General features: G+C 38.7%; 2 protein-coding genes across 8 annotated transcripts in view; one reads left to right on the top strand and one right to left on the bottom strand.

The window, feature by feature from the left end:
• ITFG1 (integrin alpha FG-GAP repeat containing 1) overlaps positions 1–10,160 on the bottom strand; it is a 72,098-nt gene extending 61,938 nt beyond the window's left edge. The window contains exons 1-6 of the mRNA XM_032121920.1: positions 9,944–10,160; positions 6,485–6,557; positions 4,918–5,063; positions 3,086–3,143; positions 2,404–2,478; positions 789–883 (exon numbers count right to left, since the gene is read on the bottom strand). Coding sequence (XP_031977811.1) covers positions 789–883; positions 2,404–2,478; positions 3,086–3,143; positions 4,918–5,063; positions 6,485–6,557; positions 9,944–10,133 — 637 coding nt within the window. The 5' untranslated portion in view covers positions 10,134–10,160. The remainder of the gene's footprint in view (positions 1–788; positions 884–2,403; positions 2,479–3,085; positions 3,144–4,917; positions 5,064–6,484; positions 6,558–9,943) is intronic.
• Positions 10,161–10,220: 60 nt separating this feature from the next.
• PHKB (phosphorylase kinase regulatory subunit beta) overlaps positions 10,221–19,405 on the top strand; it is a 70,209-nt gene continuing 61,024 nt past the window's right edge. For 2 of the 7 annotated variants that reach the window (XM_032121913.1, XM_032121916.1), the window contains exons 1-4: positions 10,286–10,373; positions 12,789–12,901; positions 16,860–16,877; positions 18,976–19,065. In XM_032121913.1, the coding sequence (XP_031977804.1) occupies positions 12,847–12,901; positions 16,860–16,877; positions 18,976–19,065 (163 nt within the window). In that variant the 5' untranslated portion in view covers positions 10,286–10,373; positions 12,789–12,846. Of the gene's footprint in view, positions 10,374–12,304; positions 12,902–13,751; positions 13,874–16,859; positions 16,878–18,975; positions 19,066–19,405 lie in introns of all 7 variants that reach the window. The other 5 variants (XM_032121918.1, XM_032121915.1, XM_032121914.1 and 2 more) reach the window with 5 other exon arrangements.

The raw sequence follows: 19,405 nt of genomic DNA, 5'->3' as shown, positions 1-19,405 counted from the left end.
GACTGCATGCTAAAGCAATTAACTTAATCCCCAATGTTTATAAGCATCTTAATTAAATTTATGGACTCATTCCTCTCTCATTCCCATGCAATAAACAGGAAAAAGATAAGCTCTCTTTCCAAAATTACCATATATGAATTGATGTACATTGCACACCTAGCAGAAGATAAAGCACTTCAGAATTAATTTAGTGTGTGAAGAAATTAAGTTTAGCACAATATTTAAATGTGCTTGGAAGTATGAGCCAGGTATGTAAGTGATAAATAGATTCATCATGGTAACTGAATTGCATTGACAAAATACCTGAAACAAAATAAAGGAAGAATACAGTTAATTCTATCAGTGATAGAGCTGCACTAAAATAAAAGCAGTGTCATAACGAAATCTTGAAAAAAAAATTTAAGTCCAGTCTTAAAAACATTCTGCTGAATCAAATTATCAAATTATTTTCAGACTCAAGATGAAAAACTGCAGCCCTGATGCAGTTGCCAGCTGAATACTAGAGTACAGCATTGTGAAGAGCAGGAAACAACACTTTAAGGATGAACACAACATTCAGAACAAGCAATAGTTATGATTATCATCAAGAAGCAGAATATGCTATTTATTTTAAAAGTTGTTTTTTAAAACCCAGAATTTTCAGATTTCAGATATTAGAATTAAGTAATTAAAATACTCAAATCAGAAGTAGCAGTATCATATAATTACTGAAGGAAGCTGCAATACATGACATTGTATACTTAGTGATAATTATTTTTAGGATGGCATTTACCACTTCTATGACTTACCAGCAGTGAAATCATTATTTAAATCTATAAAGGCATGAGAGTGTGGTATATACATTTTACTTTGAGTTTCCAACGCAGGGTGCCATGACAAGTTCCTACAGACAGGAATAGAAAGCAATACATTTCACCAATGTGTAGGGACTGTTAATCATAATAATACAGCTTTAAAAATTGTGAAACTTTAAATAAAATTGGGCAGAAATCATATTCTCCTAATGCTAAGATAAAATTACTACTTAGCTTACAACATACTAAGTAATTCAAGTAATTGCTTGAAAAGTTCCATGGAGGATGATTCACAGCACAGGGGCTTCAGTTCCATTTCATGAACTTTCTAAAGCAATTTTTTTTTTGCACAGAACATTATCACTACCCACAAAGTTATAGTTAGTGCCGAGGCTCCAATTGTAATGCAAATCCTGAGACACTGATCCCTGTCTTTCCCAGTTTCCTCAAGCAGCTTGACTTCTGGAGTACTTCTGGAATCTATTTTCTGATTAATAAACCTGAGCAGAAGCGACCACATGCTGTTAGAGCAACTTGTGCCTGCTGCATGTAAATACACTTTATTTCAGCTCACTAAAAAATCAACACATGAATTAAACCCTCACATTATGATGGACTACTAGCTAATTATGTAATTTCCCAAGCAGGTGATACTTCTATTTATTTATTAATATACATGCCCTGCTGGTTTCTGTTCTAAAAATGGCTGAACTTCCAGCAAACCTCCCTATTAGCAGTGATTTCAAGTGCAAAAAAATCCTTCAAAAGTCACAGTGGCTGAATCATCAGATATGTAACTTTCAGAACCCTTAGCTAAAACACTCAGGAAAATCTCAATGTGCACTGTACAACAGCAGGCACAAATACTACTACTACTAGTCTGGAATTGCTTTATTTATTCCAGTGACATTACATACCTATTATTGAAGCCCTCATCTTCCTTGACTAATTTTATGGTAAAAAAAGAAATAATATTCTGATTACTTCCCAGAGATCATAACTGTCTTAGAAATGTTAAAATGCATCAGTTAATCTTAAAGAAATAATTAAATATTTTCTCTAGGTTTTTCTGTGTATTGAGTCTTGAAGATTGCCAATTAAATTTGTCATACAGATCTAGAAAATATTTTAAAACATTTTAGATTAAAATAGAAAAGTGCTTTTCTAAGCAGATGACAAAGCTGTTTTCCATGTACAAGACATGGCTTATGCTGTTACCTACAGCACTCAGTCTTATTTTGAGCTATGATGAGTAAGTTTATTTGTGTCTTGATGCAGATTGTAATACTAAATATCAAAAGTGTACTAAACAAATGAGACTGTAACTTCTTGGAACTAATTGTTCCAAGAAACAACTTTCCTATTTCTGATGTCAAATATCAGGGGTTCTGTTGTCTCAGCTCTCACAGAATGTCTACTTAAAATGCCCTATAAAATAACACTTTAAAGATCAGATGCACAGTGTCACTGACTGTTTGACGATACATGGACAGAAAGAAGATTCCCATTTGCACAGATGAGTTGAACATGAATCTTACACTTTAATGACAAGTGGATGCACAATGCCCAAGTTACCAAGCCCATGCTGACACTGAAGCCCTCAGCTTACCCGCCTAGCAGGATCTGCGGCTTATTTGAATCACTTGTGACACCAAACACATCAGGAATCAAGTCTCCATTAAAGCTGAAAATAGAAAACAATGTCAGTACCACTTCAGTAACTACAGGAGTTCAAACCATCTGTTCTTAAATTTTTCAATACTTGTACATTTTCCCACTGAGTCACGACGAACTCTCAGCTGTGAGTCTGATCTGAATTTTGGCTCTTGTCCGAGTTGCTGGTAGCAGCAAAGGTCTATCAGTATTTCACACTCTCTGCCTGTACTTTGGCTTTCCAGATCTACTTCCCCCCCCCCTCTGGTTCAGCATTCCACACAGAGGCAAGCACATTGTGAAAGGGATATTTGCTCATTTTGGTAAGCCAGTAAGGTTTTTGCTTTACAAAATTCACTGAGAAATGAGTAGCTTTTTTTCCGAATAACGCAGAGTACTGAAATTAAAGAAATTATAAGATCATGTTGTTACTATTGCCAGGATAACATAATATACAAGACTTGTAAAGATAACTGTTTTGGTTCATCATCTTTTGTTAGATCAGTTAACATTACACAAAACACCCTGTCCTTAAAAGATAAAGAGCATGTGTTTCAAATTCTAGCATTAAAACATATTTAAGTTGCTCTTAGTCACCACTTTAAATATGGTTTTCTAAAAAAGTAGGTCATACTTACTCCATTACTAGAGGCTCATCATGAAAAGTCTTATTTAACATAGTTTTATGGTTAAGATCTGAAAACAGAAAACATTAACTTGATTCGGTTACCAATATATTCTGATATTTGCATTTTCAACTAAGACACCATTCTTCTATTCATTTAAAACCACCAGTTTTATGATTTTAAAAAAGGCACCACTTAAAATACAAACAACTAAATGGCTTCCTGAAATTTTGCAGGAAAGATGAGTTATAGTTAAAATACTGAAGGCTTTTTCCCTCTCCACTAAACTCCTCAACAAATTATTCTAAGTAGATCTTAGTGAAACTTACTTCTGTGTATGAATGCAATCACACAGATACAGGAAATCTGAAACAGCTGGGATGATGACAGGCTAAAAGTTTAACATTTTATGTTAGACTTCTGTTTAATGTTTTGTCACTGTAAAAAACACTCTTAATTATACACACCGAGTATCTGAAATAAGCATTAAAGGTAGACTTTCTAACTGGGAAATGAGGACTAAGTTCCAGTCAGATTATCACCTTAGACTTCACTCTACTTGTAATCCAAACTCCTTGCCAGATTATTCCCATTTCCCTCCTCTCTCCATAATGTTTTGTCTTTAAAATTTCCACATTTTATACAACAGTCCCCTCCTATTGACTTGTCTGTCATACTTCTATTACCCAAGGAGACACCCCATACCTTCCCAGTAGCCTCAGCACATACCAACCACTGCCTGAATTTTTAACCTCTGACTCCTCTTCCAGGCCTCATATTTGTGCTTCCGCCAATATCTGGGGTTTTTTTGTGAAGCAAGACAGATTAACTTAATCCGAGTCCTCATAGTCTTCCCAGTACTAGAGATATCTGCTATTCTCTTAATATTTCATCCATTGCACTTCTCCAGGTTGCTTGGTTCAGCTCTGATTAAAGCCAGAAGCAATGGTATCCAAGGCAAAAGTGCCTCACCTGTAACTATGCCTTAACACAGTTGTTTACAATAGTGATTATTCTTCAGTGGTTTTGTGGACTCAAATAGTATCTTCTTTTGCTTATCTGTCCTTGTTCAAACCATAAATTCTTCCTGAAACCCTTTCCTACCAAAGTCAACAGAAAACAAAACAGACCTCAAGAGTTCACACAGTCCATGACTCTACCCCAAGACAGGATCAGCTATACCAGGAACACTGCTAATAGACTCCTGAAAACTTCATTCCAAGGTTCTTGAAAACTTGCAGCAATAGAGACTCTAGAAACCTCTCTTCCAACACCCACTTAAGTGTGTCACTGTCTTTGAAGAATTTGGTTTAACATAAATAAGCGTTACTCATAGTAACTTTTATTACTGATAGTAATATAAGTTACTTATTATGGTATCACTGATATTACTGATAGTAGTATATGTTACTTATATAATAACTTATATTACTGATAGTAGGTTTAGGAATGCTACTTGCAAATCGATGCACTGAAGTTCACACCAGGCTCTCCGTGCATTCTAAACTGAAGATAAATCTTTTAAGATAGTCTTTGTGAAGCAGACATGCATGATGGGGAGCTGTGAGAAGCAGCTCTTCAGTTAATAGGTACTGCCGAATTAGAATAATGTTTGGTTATATCTGTTACATAATATAGTGCAAACATTTTAGCATTGTTCTCTTTCATTAATTATTGAACACAGTTTAACAGCAAGATAATATATGGGTGTGAAGCTGAATAGCTGCTAATCCCTATTTTAATTGTAATAAAAATCACGACACTGTAAAAATGAGTTGTAACTTGACAATACTTTGAATTAAGAAGTTTAACAGTCTTATTAAGAACCAGTCTCAGCAACTCACCTAACGTTTGGTTGTGTCCCCAGAAAATAAACACTGAAAGTTCATCTTTGCCATGACTTGGGGCCTGGGTAGTGAGGAGGACATCCATTTGGGAATCTCCATCATAATCTCCAGGAACCACACTGGTTATGGTGACACCGAGAGATCTGGAATTAAAAACAAAAGCCCCTACATGCAAATAATTGTAAAAAGGTGTGCCTGAAAAAAGCACTTGTGTGGCCAAAGGCTTGCCCAATTATAATTAGTTGATCCAATACAATACTACCCTTCCACAACCTTATTTATGATAAAGTCCTTATCCATTGCAAAAGTATCTCAAAATCAGGCACCTGACAGGCTGTCATTGTCTAAGGAAAATGACATTTTAACTCTAAACTTCAGCTATCAGGCATTCTTCAGCCATATCCTGTTTGTTAATGCTATCTACACGTCATTAAATCCTTGCATTTGTTGTAGAACCAGTCCTCTAAAATGTGTTTCAGTGAGCAGGATCTTTTGGTTTCATTCCAAGAGCACGAACATAAAGCAACAGCAGCTGTTTAAACAGCAGGCGTCAGGCACAAGTAGATTTTTTAAAAGACAATGCCATTTCCTCCTATCTTCTGCCAGGTCTTACCACTCCTTCCTACCTTTGATTGTTCTTCCTATCTTTTTTTAATTGCTTACCTACTCAGACTCTGCTTTACACACACAAACACAGATCACTGTTAAGGATTAAAAGCAGGTAATTTCTAATGCATTAAACAAATTAGTTCCTTCCACGACAGGAGGGAATAAGGAAAAATAAAAATATGTAGAATACAGAAGATGAAGCTGAGCTGTAAAAGCAATTTAACTTTTAACAAACATAATACTTTTGGTAAGCATTATTCATAAGCAATAACTGTAATAGCATTACAGGATATTAAAGCTAGACATATATACGCACATAAACAGATTGGTTTACATTTATTAAAAACTGATGTTTTTTTAAAGGCCACATGTAAATTTGAGAAAGGAACAGATCTCTACATAGAAATACCAGAACACCAATCTTCATATCTCTTCTAAAGCAGATGGTATTGGCTGGATTCCATTAGTAACTACAACAACTGCATGAATTTCCCTGAAAACATGTCTTGGGATTGAGACTAAAGATACCCACCACAGAGACCTATGTATGGTATGGAATGACAGTTTGCTTCACTCAGAAATAAAATTATAAAGATCCAAATCAACAGCAAAAATATTTCAATATATGGGTATTTTAAATACTAATTTGAGGACAAAACCTAAACCATAAAAATTCCATAAGGGGTGGGAAGTCACACTTACTAGTTAACAACATGAATGACAAAACTCATCTCCACAAATTCTGTCATCTGACCCACAAAATCAAAACAAAACAAAAATGTATCAGGAAATGAATCAGGAAGTTGTTCAAAGAACTAGAGCTCTAAGGGCAAACTGAACAAGTCAAAGAGGTAACAAGAGCACAGACAATTGCAGTCAGTTCCCACTGAGTGCAGAGAGGCACTTTCAAGGAAAACAGCCTTAGGTTCTTTCAGCATTGAATATCCATACTTACTTCATTGGTAGCTTAACACGGGGCTTGAAGTAGGGTTCCTTCTGGTCAGCCAAGAAGATAACCAACTCATTTCCTGCCAAAGCAAGCAAGACCATGAGCAACAGAGGAAGACTGTAAATGGCTTATATACAAACCCAACCTTGAAACAACTGTGCCCCAAATGACCATTCCCCACAACAGCAAAAGCTTTGTGGTTATGCCCCATACCACTACTTCCTTCTCATTCAAAAGGAAGGAAAAGGAGCACTTCTTTAACCCAATTTAAAGCCAGTTGCATCTCAAAGGAATGCTAATATCACTAATCTTCTTTGGGGGTTTAGTGTTAGAACTTCTCTCTGTCATTTTTATCACATCACTTAAAATAAAACTTTCTGTAATGAGTTAAGAAATATTACACTTGGAAAAGTAATAGGCAGCAGTTCCACAAAACTAATTAAAGCTTAAAAGCTAACTCAAATTAATTCTTTTAATACTTGACGATAGCAGGATCTGATACTGCTTTCCCATGTCAGCTGCCAAAAGCACTTTAAAGGAAACTCAGAAGTTACCTGGTTCCCTGCAGCATCTCCTCACTTAGAGGCAATGATACAAGCAAGTATCATTTCATTATTTCAGGACAATCTAAATAAAAGCCCATATTTTATGTTGCAGAAATAACTGAAATTTAGGCAAGAGAAAGAAGAACTTTAACCTCAATGATGAAATAAAATTTTCAGTCAGTAAATCACAATACACATGCACTTACTTCTGTAAGTAAAACAATAGCTCACAGTGAAACAACTGCATTTTTTCTTTCTTTCCTTCACTCTCTGATAAACCTACCTGCAGCATCACAAACCTATTACCTATAAAAGAACAATTCTAAGGCTCCAAACTTGAGCTACCACAGTACTTTTTAAGAGCATTGTTCTGTAGCAGAGTTCACAGCTGTGAAATAGCAGACTACAAGGTTCCTCACTAGGAAGAAAAGACACCTGCCAGAAACCTGTTGAAGAGAAGGAGAATACACCACCACACGAGTAACTGAAAAGGAGCCCTTTCAGAGAGGCCAGGGGAGACCAGCTCAGTCCCACCCGGCAGGGATGGGACACATTCCTGGATGGGGGAAAAGCCTGGCACACGATGAGGGGCAGGAGTGTGCTGGCTGCCTCAGCTTTGGACAGCATATCTGGGGGCTGACTGGTAGAACAGTCCAGGTATTCCCATTTCACACCTCAGACTCTCACCTGCCTTTTTATTGGCTATTTGGTAAAGTAATGATGAGGATGAAGAAGCAAATGGGTTTTTACGCATACCAGGTTCCAAGTTAGTTGCAACACTGAGAAATGAGATTTTTTTGGTCATTAAAGATAGATATATGAAAATTCCAGCTCAGTGCTTACCAATAGTCAAAACAAATTAACTATTAAAAATTATTACATGAACAGAAGAAAGAATTACTACACCACTACATCAATCCTAAATGCTGTTTGCAGTTCTGTATTCTTTCTGATATGAGAGGACAGTAAGAAAGAAAAAAAGTGCATTGGAGGGTGTGAAAAAACAGGAACAGTTTCCATACAAACAACAATTATGTAGATTAGAGGTCTTCAGGATGAATATCTGTGTGATATATAGCAGATATATATATCACACACACACACACACACACATATATATATATATCAGAGATAAATACCACGGAAGTTTCCCAAATTCCCCAAGGAAATGCAGCGGGTGATTAGGGGAATGATCACTCATTGCCCAGAACTACCAGCAGAGGCATCAAACATAACCAGGAGATGGTACAAGCAACCAGCAAGAGCTTCCCCACTTACCTGTCACATGCATAGACTCACAAAACAGGTGAGTGTATGCACAATTCCATTTATTTGTATATTCTGAGTTTCAAAAAGTGACTAAACCCAGAGTCCACTGGTACTTTTGAATTGGTCTTGCAACAGGATACTTCTGGATCTAGATTACCCCATACATTCAGCGACTTTATCATTTCTTACATGAGCACAACCTGATTTTCTTTTATGCATCTGAGCACATGGAACATTACTCTCATTCAACTGAAGTAATGCAAGATCAGAACAATAATATATATCCAGCAAAAGGCCCAAGACATCATTCCCATTTCCTTATTAAGGGTCAGGATGCTTAGAACTGGGCAGCTTTACATACCCCTCTTCCCCAAACTCTCATGTCATCTCCAGTGCTCATTTCCTCACTCTGTTTACGATTGGCTGCCATTTATCCCACCATTTAGAACTGTCTATTACCTTTTGTTTTGAAGGCATTCTATAGTTACTTCTTATCAAGACTTAGGTTATGAAAAATAATGTTTTCAGTTAGGTTATTTCAAGCTGATTTTTACAGTAAGTATCACATAGGAAAATGATTTATCAAGTGCTGCTATGGAGACAGAAATAAATAATGAATCTCCTTTCTGAAACTTCCATGTTTTTATATGAAAGATAAGAAAGTAAAAACTAAATCTCTTATCATGGACATTCATTTTAATTCTGACCATTTTTTCAGTAGATGAGCCAGTGGAGCATTTTCAGGGAGCCATGCATTTCAATACCTCAGCTAGATGGGAAAGTCACTCATGCTTTACCAAAGCTACTTAGAGAAACATTTCTGAGATTGAAGGAATAAAAAGGTGAATTTGAGAATAAATTTATTATCTTAATGTGCAACTTCAAGAAAATAACATAATCCAAGATTAATGTCTGCAAATAACACTGACCACTGAAAATAAGCCCTGATTTGAGGTCTTTCCATATCTGAAGCCTTAAGAGAAACTTGTGGCAGGTGGTAGCTGTGTGTAACAAATTTCTCTACCCTGACACTTTAACATAACATTCAAAGTAGGATAATGTGCAATTTATCCTCCTCACATCCGCAAAACGTTTCCAAAAACATTGTGAAAGCAGGAGCAAAAAACCAATGTATGACCATTCCACTTGTAGGAATTATTTCACGACCATAAATTCAACTTTAAAGAAATATATGCCCTATATGAACCCTTACTCCAGTGCAAATTGAATACATCGTATTCCACATAGGAAATACCTCAGGAGCAAAGCAGCTGTCAGTTTCATCCTGCAAACAGTGTAGTGCTCACTGCGCCGGCCCTCGGCGACACAGCCCCGGGCACTCAGGCCGTGCTCGGGGAGACAGCGAGCAGCCGGTAACCCACAGATCCACAGGGATCGTAGGGCTCAGCGAGCCCACCTGCTGCTCCTCGCCGGGCAGCTCGCCCCGGGAGCGCCGTCCCGCACCCCCAGCCCCGCGGCAGCCGCTGTCACCCCCTCCCCCCGGGGCTGCCGGGGCAGAGGGGAGGCGATCCCCGGGGCTGTCCGCGCCCCGCGGGCCCCGGCTGCGCTGCGAGAGGACGAGGAGCCCAGCTCACAGCGGCTGTGCCCCCAGAGCCCACGGGCCTGCCGCCGGTCCCGGCCGCGCACTCACCGCCGCGCAGCACGAACAGGTCCGTCTGCTTGTCCGAGTTGAAGTCGCCGAAGGCCGCCAGGGTCCCTCGGGCCTCGGGCCCGAAGAGCTGAGCGGTCACATTCTGCAGGGCGCGGGCGGGCCCCGCCAGGGCCAGCAGGACCAGGGCCAGCAGCGGGGCCAGCGGCGGGCACGGCCCGCGGGCCCCCATCGCGTACGGCCTCGCCCCGCCCGCGCTCTGACGGCAGCGCGGGGCGGGCCCGGCCCGCGGTTTGCGGCAGCGGCGGCGGAGCCTGCGCGAGCCGCTTTACGGCGGGAGCCAGGCAGGGCCCGGCCCGCGCCCTGCACCCAGCGCCGGGGGCGCTCCGGGATCGCTCCGCGATGGCGGCGACTCACATGGCTGATGTGAGCTGGAAGATGCTGGAGTTGCGCGCTCGCTCCAAACGCTCAGGTCTGACCTCTTGGCTAGCCCGGAGGAGCTCCGGGGATCCCTCTGCCTCCTGTTGCTCACCGCCCCGTTCCCGCACTCCCTGCCCCGCTCCCGGCCCGGCCCGGGGCTGTTTCCCCGTCCCCGCCGTGTCTCTCGCCGGTGGCGGTGCCCGGGTGGTCCCGGCCGTGAGGGGCACAGGGGACGCCTTGGCGGGCACAGCCCCAGGTGCCGCTCAGGTGTCATTTGTGCCCACGGGTGCAAAGGCAGCTGCTCGTGGCGTGTTTAGTACCGCAGTTGTATAAAGTGTTGCAGCTGTGGAACAGATGAAGTGTTTAGAGGAATGCACCAGCTTTTGCCAGGTTTCTTTTAGGTAAACGTAACCTTTTTACAGCATGGGAGTTTCTTGTTCTGAACGTGGACTGTGTGGCAGCTACGTTCTGGCCTAAACCAAAGGGTGATGTTTGCCCAGTTAGCCTGAATTTCTGAACTTCAAAAAACTCGGAGTTTGAATTTTTATTTTTTTTAAAGTAAAATACAGTCCTAATAGGGCTTAATTGTTCTAATGAAAAAAGTTTTCGAGAAGATCCCAGTGTTTATTTATATGCCATACATGCTTGTAAAACTCAATTGTTTCTTATTTGCATGTTTGGTTGGTTTTGTTGTGCTAATGACTGATCAGACAGTGTGGGAGGAAAATGGGGCTTTATGAGGGCTCTAAAGAATTGGTTGTTTAAAGACTGGCCTGATTAATTTGGCTTCAAAAGTTCCTTTTAGGTATAGATTGATTGGCAAATCCCACGATTAAGACTGCCCACTAAAGGAGGTGTTACTTTGCGGCCGGTTACGATTACACGGTGCTGTCATCTGAAGGTTGATTGACAAATGTAGCCACAGAGCTGTACAAAACGAAGGCTGGCAGCTGCATGCTCGGAGTGTGTGAATCCCAAGTCTCAGGGCAGCGCACGAACTTTGGGAATCCCCTGCAGCAGAGTCAGGCCTGCGTTTGCAGAAGGCATTTGGGTGGTTGCAAACTCTTGACCTTTTCTTAACTGCTGCTGCCCATTACATTTTTGTTAAATGTATAAAGAATTGTCTTCTGTGCAATGACAGATTGTTACTATAGTTCACTTCTTTCTTTCCCAGTTCATACAGATTTTGTCCAGAGATTGTCTAGAGATTTGTTCATGGCATTTTATATAATAACTGAAGAAATTTACTCAAGAAATAAACATTATTTTAGTTGAAAAGTTCTTCTGATAAAAGAGCTTATTTAAAAATCAAATTTTATTTAATATCTTTCAGGTAACATTCATATCTAAAAATAAAAATAATGTTATTCTATTTCAAGCTTACTGCTGCATCTTTATGTTGAAATTTGTATAACTTCAGGGCTTTTTACTTCCTTTCTGGCCCTGTCAGAAGGCAACGTGGTTGGGATTATCGTAGAAAGTGACTGAAACTCCCCCATGTGTTTCTGGTTTGGCTGAGGCCTGTGCTGGAGTCCCAGCTCACAAACAGCACTCTTTGGTTTGGTTTTGGTTTTTCTTTACTAGTGTGCTGCTTGGAGTAAGTGTAGTAAACATGGAGTACAGGCACATGTGCCTGAAATGCACAAGTGATTCATGTTTTATAGCCTGCAGCAATTTATCTTGTAAGACTCAATCCTGTGGGAGGTAATTTGTATCCTCATGTTTATGTGTATTAAATTATGACTTACTTTTTTTTCCAGTAAAACCAAATTTTATTTAGAAATTTTCATTTCCCTTCCTGAAACAATAAAATACTGTTTCATTTGTTGCTAGTCTGATTAGGAGCAGATTATAAAGGTATTCAGTAGTTGACTAATCTAAAGCCCCTGAAATTTTGGTTACTTAAAAACATGTAAACTTTGAAGATTTGGAAAAACTTGTCATCATAATTGCAAACACTTTTTTTCTTATTGTGTATTCCAGAGTGGAAGATGTCCTACCTCAAATAGCTGAGATATTCAGTGCCATAAGTAATATATAAGACTGCAAGAAACATCCTGGTGTAGATTTCACATGGGATGAAAGCAGCACTATGCATAAGCAGAGTTTCAGCTTCTTGTCATTAATGTTGCTTCACACTTTCTTATGTGCTAGTTAAATCAGTATTTTTATTTCGTCTTGAATATATCAGATTGCATTCATCACCTTTTGGTGTTTATAGCAAATTTTCTATTGAATAACAAAGCTCACATCAAATATCCAAAAGATGGATTTTTTGTAAACTGTGTCCTTTTACTCAGATAAGTTTCATGGAAGTAAAAGCAAAATAAAACTGAGAGGTCAGTGTAGAAGAAGGAAACATTAGATGTAATGAAAGTTTGTGCTGTGCACTCTGTCATGTTAATAACTCCACTAACATTGCTTTCACTTAATTTAATGCTGATTGCCTTTAACATTTACTAAACAGTTTTGAAACCTACTGTAGCTTAGCCTGAGACGTTTGTGATTAGCTGCACCAATTTGAAATGGCCAATTTGGATGATGACAGAGCCTCCTCTGCGCATGCTTTTTTAAAATTTGGTAAGTGTGCAGTTCTGTGTTTTGTTTTTGTTTGTGGCTATTTAATTCAACAAAAAATAATTGTGTGTTTTGTTTCAAGCAGTGTTTTGTGCTAGTAGATTTTTAGCACTGTACAGTTGAACTTAAACTGTAAGTTTAAGTTAAAAATTTGAACTCTTTTTCAGTGTAAATTTCTTGAAATTGTAATCTACTTAGATTGAAATCTGCTGTCAAATCTTCCTGTTTTGTTTGTGTTTTGTGTTCCTGTCAGCATCCCTTAGTGCAACCATCTCTGAACTCAAATTTCTCTTTTAAGATGACAGTCACGTGAAAGATGCCTTAAGAATGGTGTTTACAATTGGCTCCTAAAAAGCCCCAACGTGACTGGTTTAGAGATAAGTAAAATTTCCGGTCAGTCAGTCATCATTGGTTACAAAGTTTGACTTGTGGAAATTAAGTGGAAGCAAAGTAAAGGCCCTTGGCACAGCTTCTCCTCAGGTACAGCAGAAGCTAGTGAAGTCAAGACTATTACTGTGTATTTTGAAAGGAGTTTGACTGGGATCAGATATATCCATATGTGAAACTGTGATTGGGGAAGACTCTTGTGTAGTCCTTGTTGAAGCACAGTAGTAGTCCAAGTGCTAGTGAGACTAACCAAGTAAGGGGATACAACTGGGTGATTTGGACTCCCCTGCCTTGCCCGTGGCTTTTCAGTTTTGCTTCTCTCTACATCAAAGAACATATGATGAATTTACAGTGTAAAAAAAAATAACTCTTTCCTAATTATTATATAGATACTTGATGTTTCTCTTGTTATGATGCAAAATAAACATTTTTAGTAGTTTTAACACTTACTGTTTTGAATTCTCAGAAATGGCAATGCCTGCCTTGAATATCCTGAATGGTTTCCTGCCTTGGTTGTAGCATTTGCAAGGCTTGTGTGGTAGACTTTGGCATTTTGGTTATGTGAAGTTCCTGTATACTGGCACAATGGTCAGTATTTTATTTCTGGTGTTCAGTAGCTTTTGTGAGTTGTTAGTTACTGTAAATCCTGAAATCAGTAGTTTGCATTAAGTGTAATACATGGCACAGAGAACTACCTTTAGATGATTAGGAAACAGAGAAAGGACAAAATAAATTGGTAGATATTTTTTTCTTTTTCCTCTCTGGTGACCTGTGACAGGACCTGAGGGAATGGCTGGAGCTGTGTCAGGGGAGGTTTAAGTTGGGTATTAGAAGGAAGTTCTTCAGCCAGAGGGTGTTGGGCACTGGAACAGGCTCCCCAGGACAGGCCACAGCACCAAGCCTGACAGAGCTCAGAAAGAATTTGGACAATGCTCTCAGGCACAGGGTGGCATTCTGGGCTTGTTCTGTGCAGGGCCAGGAGCTGGACTTCGACAATTCTTGTGGGTCCCTTCCAACTCAGGATATTCTGTGATTCTGTGAAATACTAATTGAATTACTTGCACAGTGTAACACATGATTTTTGCTTTGTAAATGATAGTTTAAAAGCTTTGGCACTTCAGTCCTATTTTAATGAGACTATTGCAAGATTTTACTCATTTTTACCTGTGTTATCATCACTCAACCTAGGTAACAATTCATACCTTTTGTTTACTTCTACTATGTATTCAGGTAGAGGAAAACTTTAATACCTTTTGCATCTTCTTCTCCAAGCCCTTCTCCTGGTGTTTCCTTACCCTTTTTTCATTGAATTGTAGAACAGTTCAGTCTGGAAGGGTTGTCAGGATGGCACCTACTCCAGCCTCTTGCTCAAAGCAGGGTCATCAACTATGAAATCATAGTTTCCTCCTGTATGTAGTCATTAAAAATCCCCATGTGATATCATTTCTTAAACTTTGCTGTGAGTAGAAATAAAATCCTCTTTGGTCCCAATGACTTCTGTAATGTGAAGATGTCATTGCCCTTACTAATGCTGGGTAATGAAAGTTACAGTGTTCTGAGGTCCAGAGCTTGTTCCTGGCTCAAGAGTTTGATTATGTCCAGACCTAGTGTCACATTAAAGGCTGTGGTCAGCTTTCATTCTTATCAAATCTAGAAAGAAATCTTGTATTCTCAGCTTTTTTCTTTTGGTCTGTCCTGATTTAATTATGCAATTCAACATTTTCTTGTGTTCTTCTGGCATGTGAAATGTTGGGAATAAAGTTCTTGCCATGTTGCTTCCATTTGTTTGGGATTAACTTTGTGCAAGTGTTTGCTTATATTAATTCTGTACTTTGAAAAAATTGAATAAACCGTGCTTGTTGAAATCTTTGCTTCTTGAAAGCAAATCTTTATCCATAGACTCAGTACAGAATTCCATTCTAATCCCTATTTTTCTTTAATATCCACAATTCCTGCCATCTTCAAGGAGGTGTGTGTGTGTTCAAAGCTTCTGTATATACAAATTTGGGAGCAGAGTTGTTTTAAAGTCATTTTGGTCATAGCTTCTGAGTTGAAACATTTGGACAGTTTATATCTCTTCCCTTAAAGAGCAGTTAATGCTAATCTCAGGTATAACTGGAATAAAAATGAGGTGGATGGGAAAGTACTTTAACTTCAGGATGACATAATATTTTCAGCCTCCAGAGCTTGTGTATACAAAGGATTGAAGTTTCTTCCTGTTCTTTAATACTTTGAAAGCAATGTCTATCATTTTTAGTAATCATTCAACTTGAAGAGTGGCAAAATCATATTACTCTGGAACCTGTAAATGGTAGGAAATGAAAGGGGATTAGTTTTCCTTCAGATTATGAATATAGGATGTTTAGTCAGTGCAATGTCTAAAGGCAAACAGGGTTTAATTGGACTTGGGATCAAGACTTTGAGTGTTCTCTTATCAGACATTAATTATACTAATGCAGGAAGTGACACTTTGATTTTCTATCAGTTTTTTACTGATCTTGAAGTAGGTGCTGCCTGCAGCAATGCACTTGTGGTGTAAGGAAATAATGGGCACACTTCATTCTTTGTGGAAAAAAAGCTGAACTCCCATATAACCCTATTTAAATATTGGATAGTTACACCACTAGACAGCAGAAGAAACAGTAAATCAACAAAATGGGTTTTTATGTTCTTCCTAGCACACCTACTTATTTACCCAAAATAAAACTCACACTGTATGGCTACAACAAAGTGATGTATTTATGAAAAACAGTATTTAAAATTAATGTCCTCATTCTGTTCCTTCCAAATGCTAACATACAAACTGAGACCTCCAGGGTACTATTTGCATATGTCATTCTGTTATGTTTAGAGTGCTGCAGTCTTGCTGTTGTCATTTTTTAAATTTTTTTTTTTTTTCAGTTTGAAAACCTATTTTAAATATGTAATTGAAAATAGCTTTCAATGACAGGTTTTTATATTGCTGAACTCTTAAATAGATTTTGGATGAGACTGTAGACAGGCTTTTTTTCCAGCCATCCTAAAAATAGCTTCCTCTGTGTTACAGGCTCACTCCAAAAGCACAAGGAAGGAGCAGCTTCGTGTTTGTCCTGACTGTTCCTTGCTTTGATTAAGTTGTGATAGTAATGAAATGTAATTTACCACATCATTTCTCCAGGAGAATGCTGTAGACACCCAAGCAAAACATAAACTATATAGATGCTAATGAGGAATTAATGAAGAATATGTGGAAAACTTTGATTAAAGCAAGTTCTCCTCCTTGTAGTAGGAGTAATTTTAGGGAATACTTCCAAAGCATAAAACTTTCCTTTTTGTCAGTTTTTCAAACTTAGAATTCATTTCACCTTTCTGTTCCATCAACAGTCTACTCTGACTGTTTTACTATATTTCTATTAAAGTTTCGAACATCTAGAATAATGTAATTTGTAGATGGTGGTGTTTTGACATTTTCATGCTCTCTATTCTGTTTAATCTTCTTTCTGCACAAAGTTGAAACCTTTGAATGCTCTGAAATAGAAGAATATGTTTGCTTTTTGTTCTTGATAACTTTGTTTTGTTTCTCTGTTGGCCACAGAGGGTCACAGTTTGTCTGGTAAGTATTTGAATTAGAACAATTTTAGTTCAGGAACTTTTGACTTGTGTGTGTGTGTGTGCCTGTGGATGCTCAGGTGTGTTAGCAGCCTGCAGGAAGTGGGCATTCTGAACCTGTTTCACACACAGATATGGTGGTGGATATGCATATGATATATAATTTGCTAATCTAAGAGGTAGAATCTTAATTTTGCCTTTGAAAATCTAGTAAGTGAATTTCTCATAAATTTGCTGCTTTTTATGCACTGACTTCCTGAAGATTTTTTTTCCTTTGTGTATTCTGTCCTTTCACTACAACACTGTACAAAATTACAGTTACTGCAGCTCACTGTGTTGTGTGCTTTTGCAAGATAACTGAATTAATTGTATAACACTATAAATTATGAATCATCTCATGGACAGGGATTTGTAGGCTAAAAGTAGAAAAACGAAATTGCTTTGAAAAATGGATTTAAATTGGTTCAGAATGTTCATTATTTATTTATTTATTGTAATAGAAGAGACAAAAGCTGTGGTATGTTACAAGTTTTTCTTTTCCATTGCAGAACAATTTCATTCTTTTGACTTTGTTTTTTTAGGCAGCTCAAATAAACTGGGCTCTCTGTCCTTCCCTTTCAGGCCCTTTCCCACATGCAGGTTTTTATTTCTAACTTAACCTCACCCAGAGAGGAAAGAAAAGGCTGTAGGGGAAGCTCAGATGTGTTGGGAAGCATCACCAGGGCCTCCATGCAGAGCAGACACCCAGGGGTCTGCTCAGGGAGGGGTGGATATTTTTCCACTCCTGTGCTTGCAAAGCAAAGGTAATACTAACCTGGGTGAGGTTCGAATTCTTGAAGGGCAAGAGACATTTTGTTCTCTCCCCACCGAAGGACTTGATTCATAAAGCTTCTGTCACCATTCCACACACATTTCAATTAGGTTGGAAAAGACCACTGAGGTCATCAAGTCCAGCATTTGACCAAACACTGTCTTGGCAACTGGACAAGGCACTGAGTGCCACATCCAGTTCTTTCTTGAACACTTTTCTTTTTCTTCATTTTGTTTTCTTGATTTCATGGGGATGAGAGTCCTGTGTCTGGACAATCTCATGTCTGATGCTTGGGAATGTGCTGGGATTGCCAAAGAGGCACTGTGAAAAGGAGCACTCACTGTGTCCTGCCAGAACTGCTTGGCTGGCTGGGCTTCCCTGGCCCTGCATTCCCTGAGCTTTTCAGAAGGGCAGCATCCAGTCCGGAAAGGGGGAATTCTCATTCTTCCTGTTAGCACATGGCTTTAGGGGAGATCTTGCCGTCCAGAACACTGAATAAAGCCCAAGTGATTTATGGAGGAGAGCAAGATGTTACTCTGAAATTAGAACTTGGAAATGGTTCACCCCAGTAATTTTTAATAGGTAGCTCAAGTCAGCTCTCAATAAAACTGACTTCTCAGGTGCAGATAGGGAAGCAGTGGGACAGTGAGAATGAAAGACGGTGAATTGATAGCATTGTATTTCTCTGGAATACAGGTAATTTGTGGGCTTTATCTGTTTAATAGCTCGTTTAAGCTTCAGTAGCATGTGGGAACAAGCCACTCTTATTCTGACATGAGATCAGCTGGGCTGACTCTGGTGGTGGGTACAAACAAGGTTGGGATAGGTGAAACCCTGATAGTATTGAACATCTTCACCATTTTAGAAGGCAGGTAGGGCAGTAATAATTGACTATGGTCTACTTTTGTCCCTCTTCTCTTTTTCTGCATATCTTCTGGAATTTTCTCTGTAACGTACTTGAGTGCTAAGAAAATGTTCCTAGAAAATTCTTAACATTTAATGGTTGTCGTCAATAATTAACTATATATTTATGTAGCATTTGCTGTAGTTGAGTATCTAGGAGGCATTGGAGATACAGATGGAGGTCTGGTTTGTGTAGACAGGCACTGTAGAAAAAATTCTCTGAGACTGTAGAGATAACAATTTTTTTGTTTCAATTAAAGTTCAGTAAATTGTGCTTTTGTATAACAAACATGAAAAAATACCCAATTGCAGTAATTTTTAGCAGTATTAGAATTATGAAACTGATTCTGATCTTGATTTTGGTTTTCCTTTTTTATTCTTATTTTAGGTTCAATTTATGAGCCACTTAAATGTATTAACCTTCCAAAACCAGAGGGGGAAACTCTGTGGGATAAATTAAATCATTACTATAGAATTGGTAAGTTAATAATGCTTGAACTAACCTGGATGTGAGTTAGAATTGATATTTGCATGATAAATACCGGTGCTACGTTATTCCTACTTAAAGATAGTTTCCTAAACTTCTGCTGGAAGTTTGGAAGGTGCAAAGAGGAGGGCTGAGTTACACTTCTTGCTGAAAATCATAATGTCTATTGAAAATCCAGTCCAGCTGTAAGACTGAATTTAGTATTATTTTGCATAAAGGGGTAGCTTAGGATTGGAGCATTGACCAGATACAGCTGAGGAAAAATTTAAATGGACAAAAGCTTTCTTGCAGCACTTGGAGCAGTTTGGTAGGTGATCAGTTAGAAGTTCTT

Source organism: Corvus moneduloides, chromosome 12 (assembly GCF_009650955.1).
Source record: "Corvus moneduloides isolate bCorMon1 chromosome 12, bCorMon1.pri, whole genome shotgun sequence".
Classification (NCBI taxonomy): Eukaryota; Metazoa; Chordata; class Aves; order Passeriformes; family Corvidae; genus Corvus; species Corvus moneduloides.
This window is presented reverse-complemented; position numbering and strand designations above follow the sequence as displayed.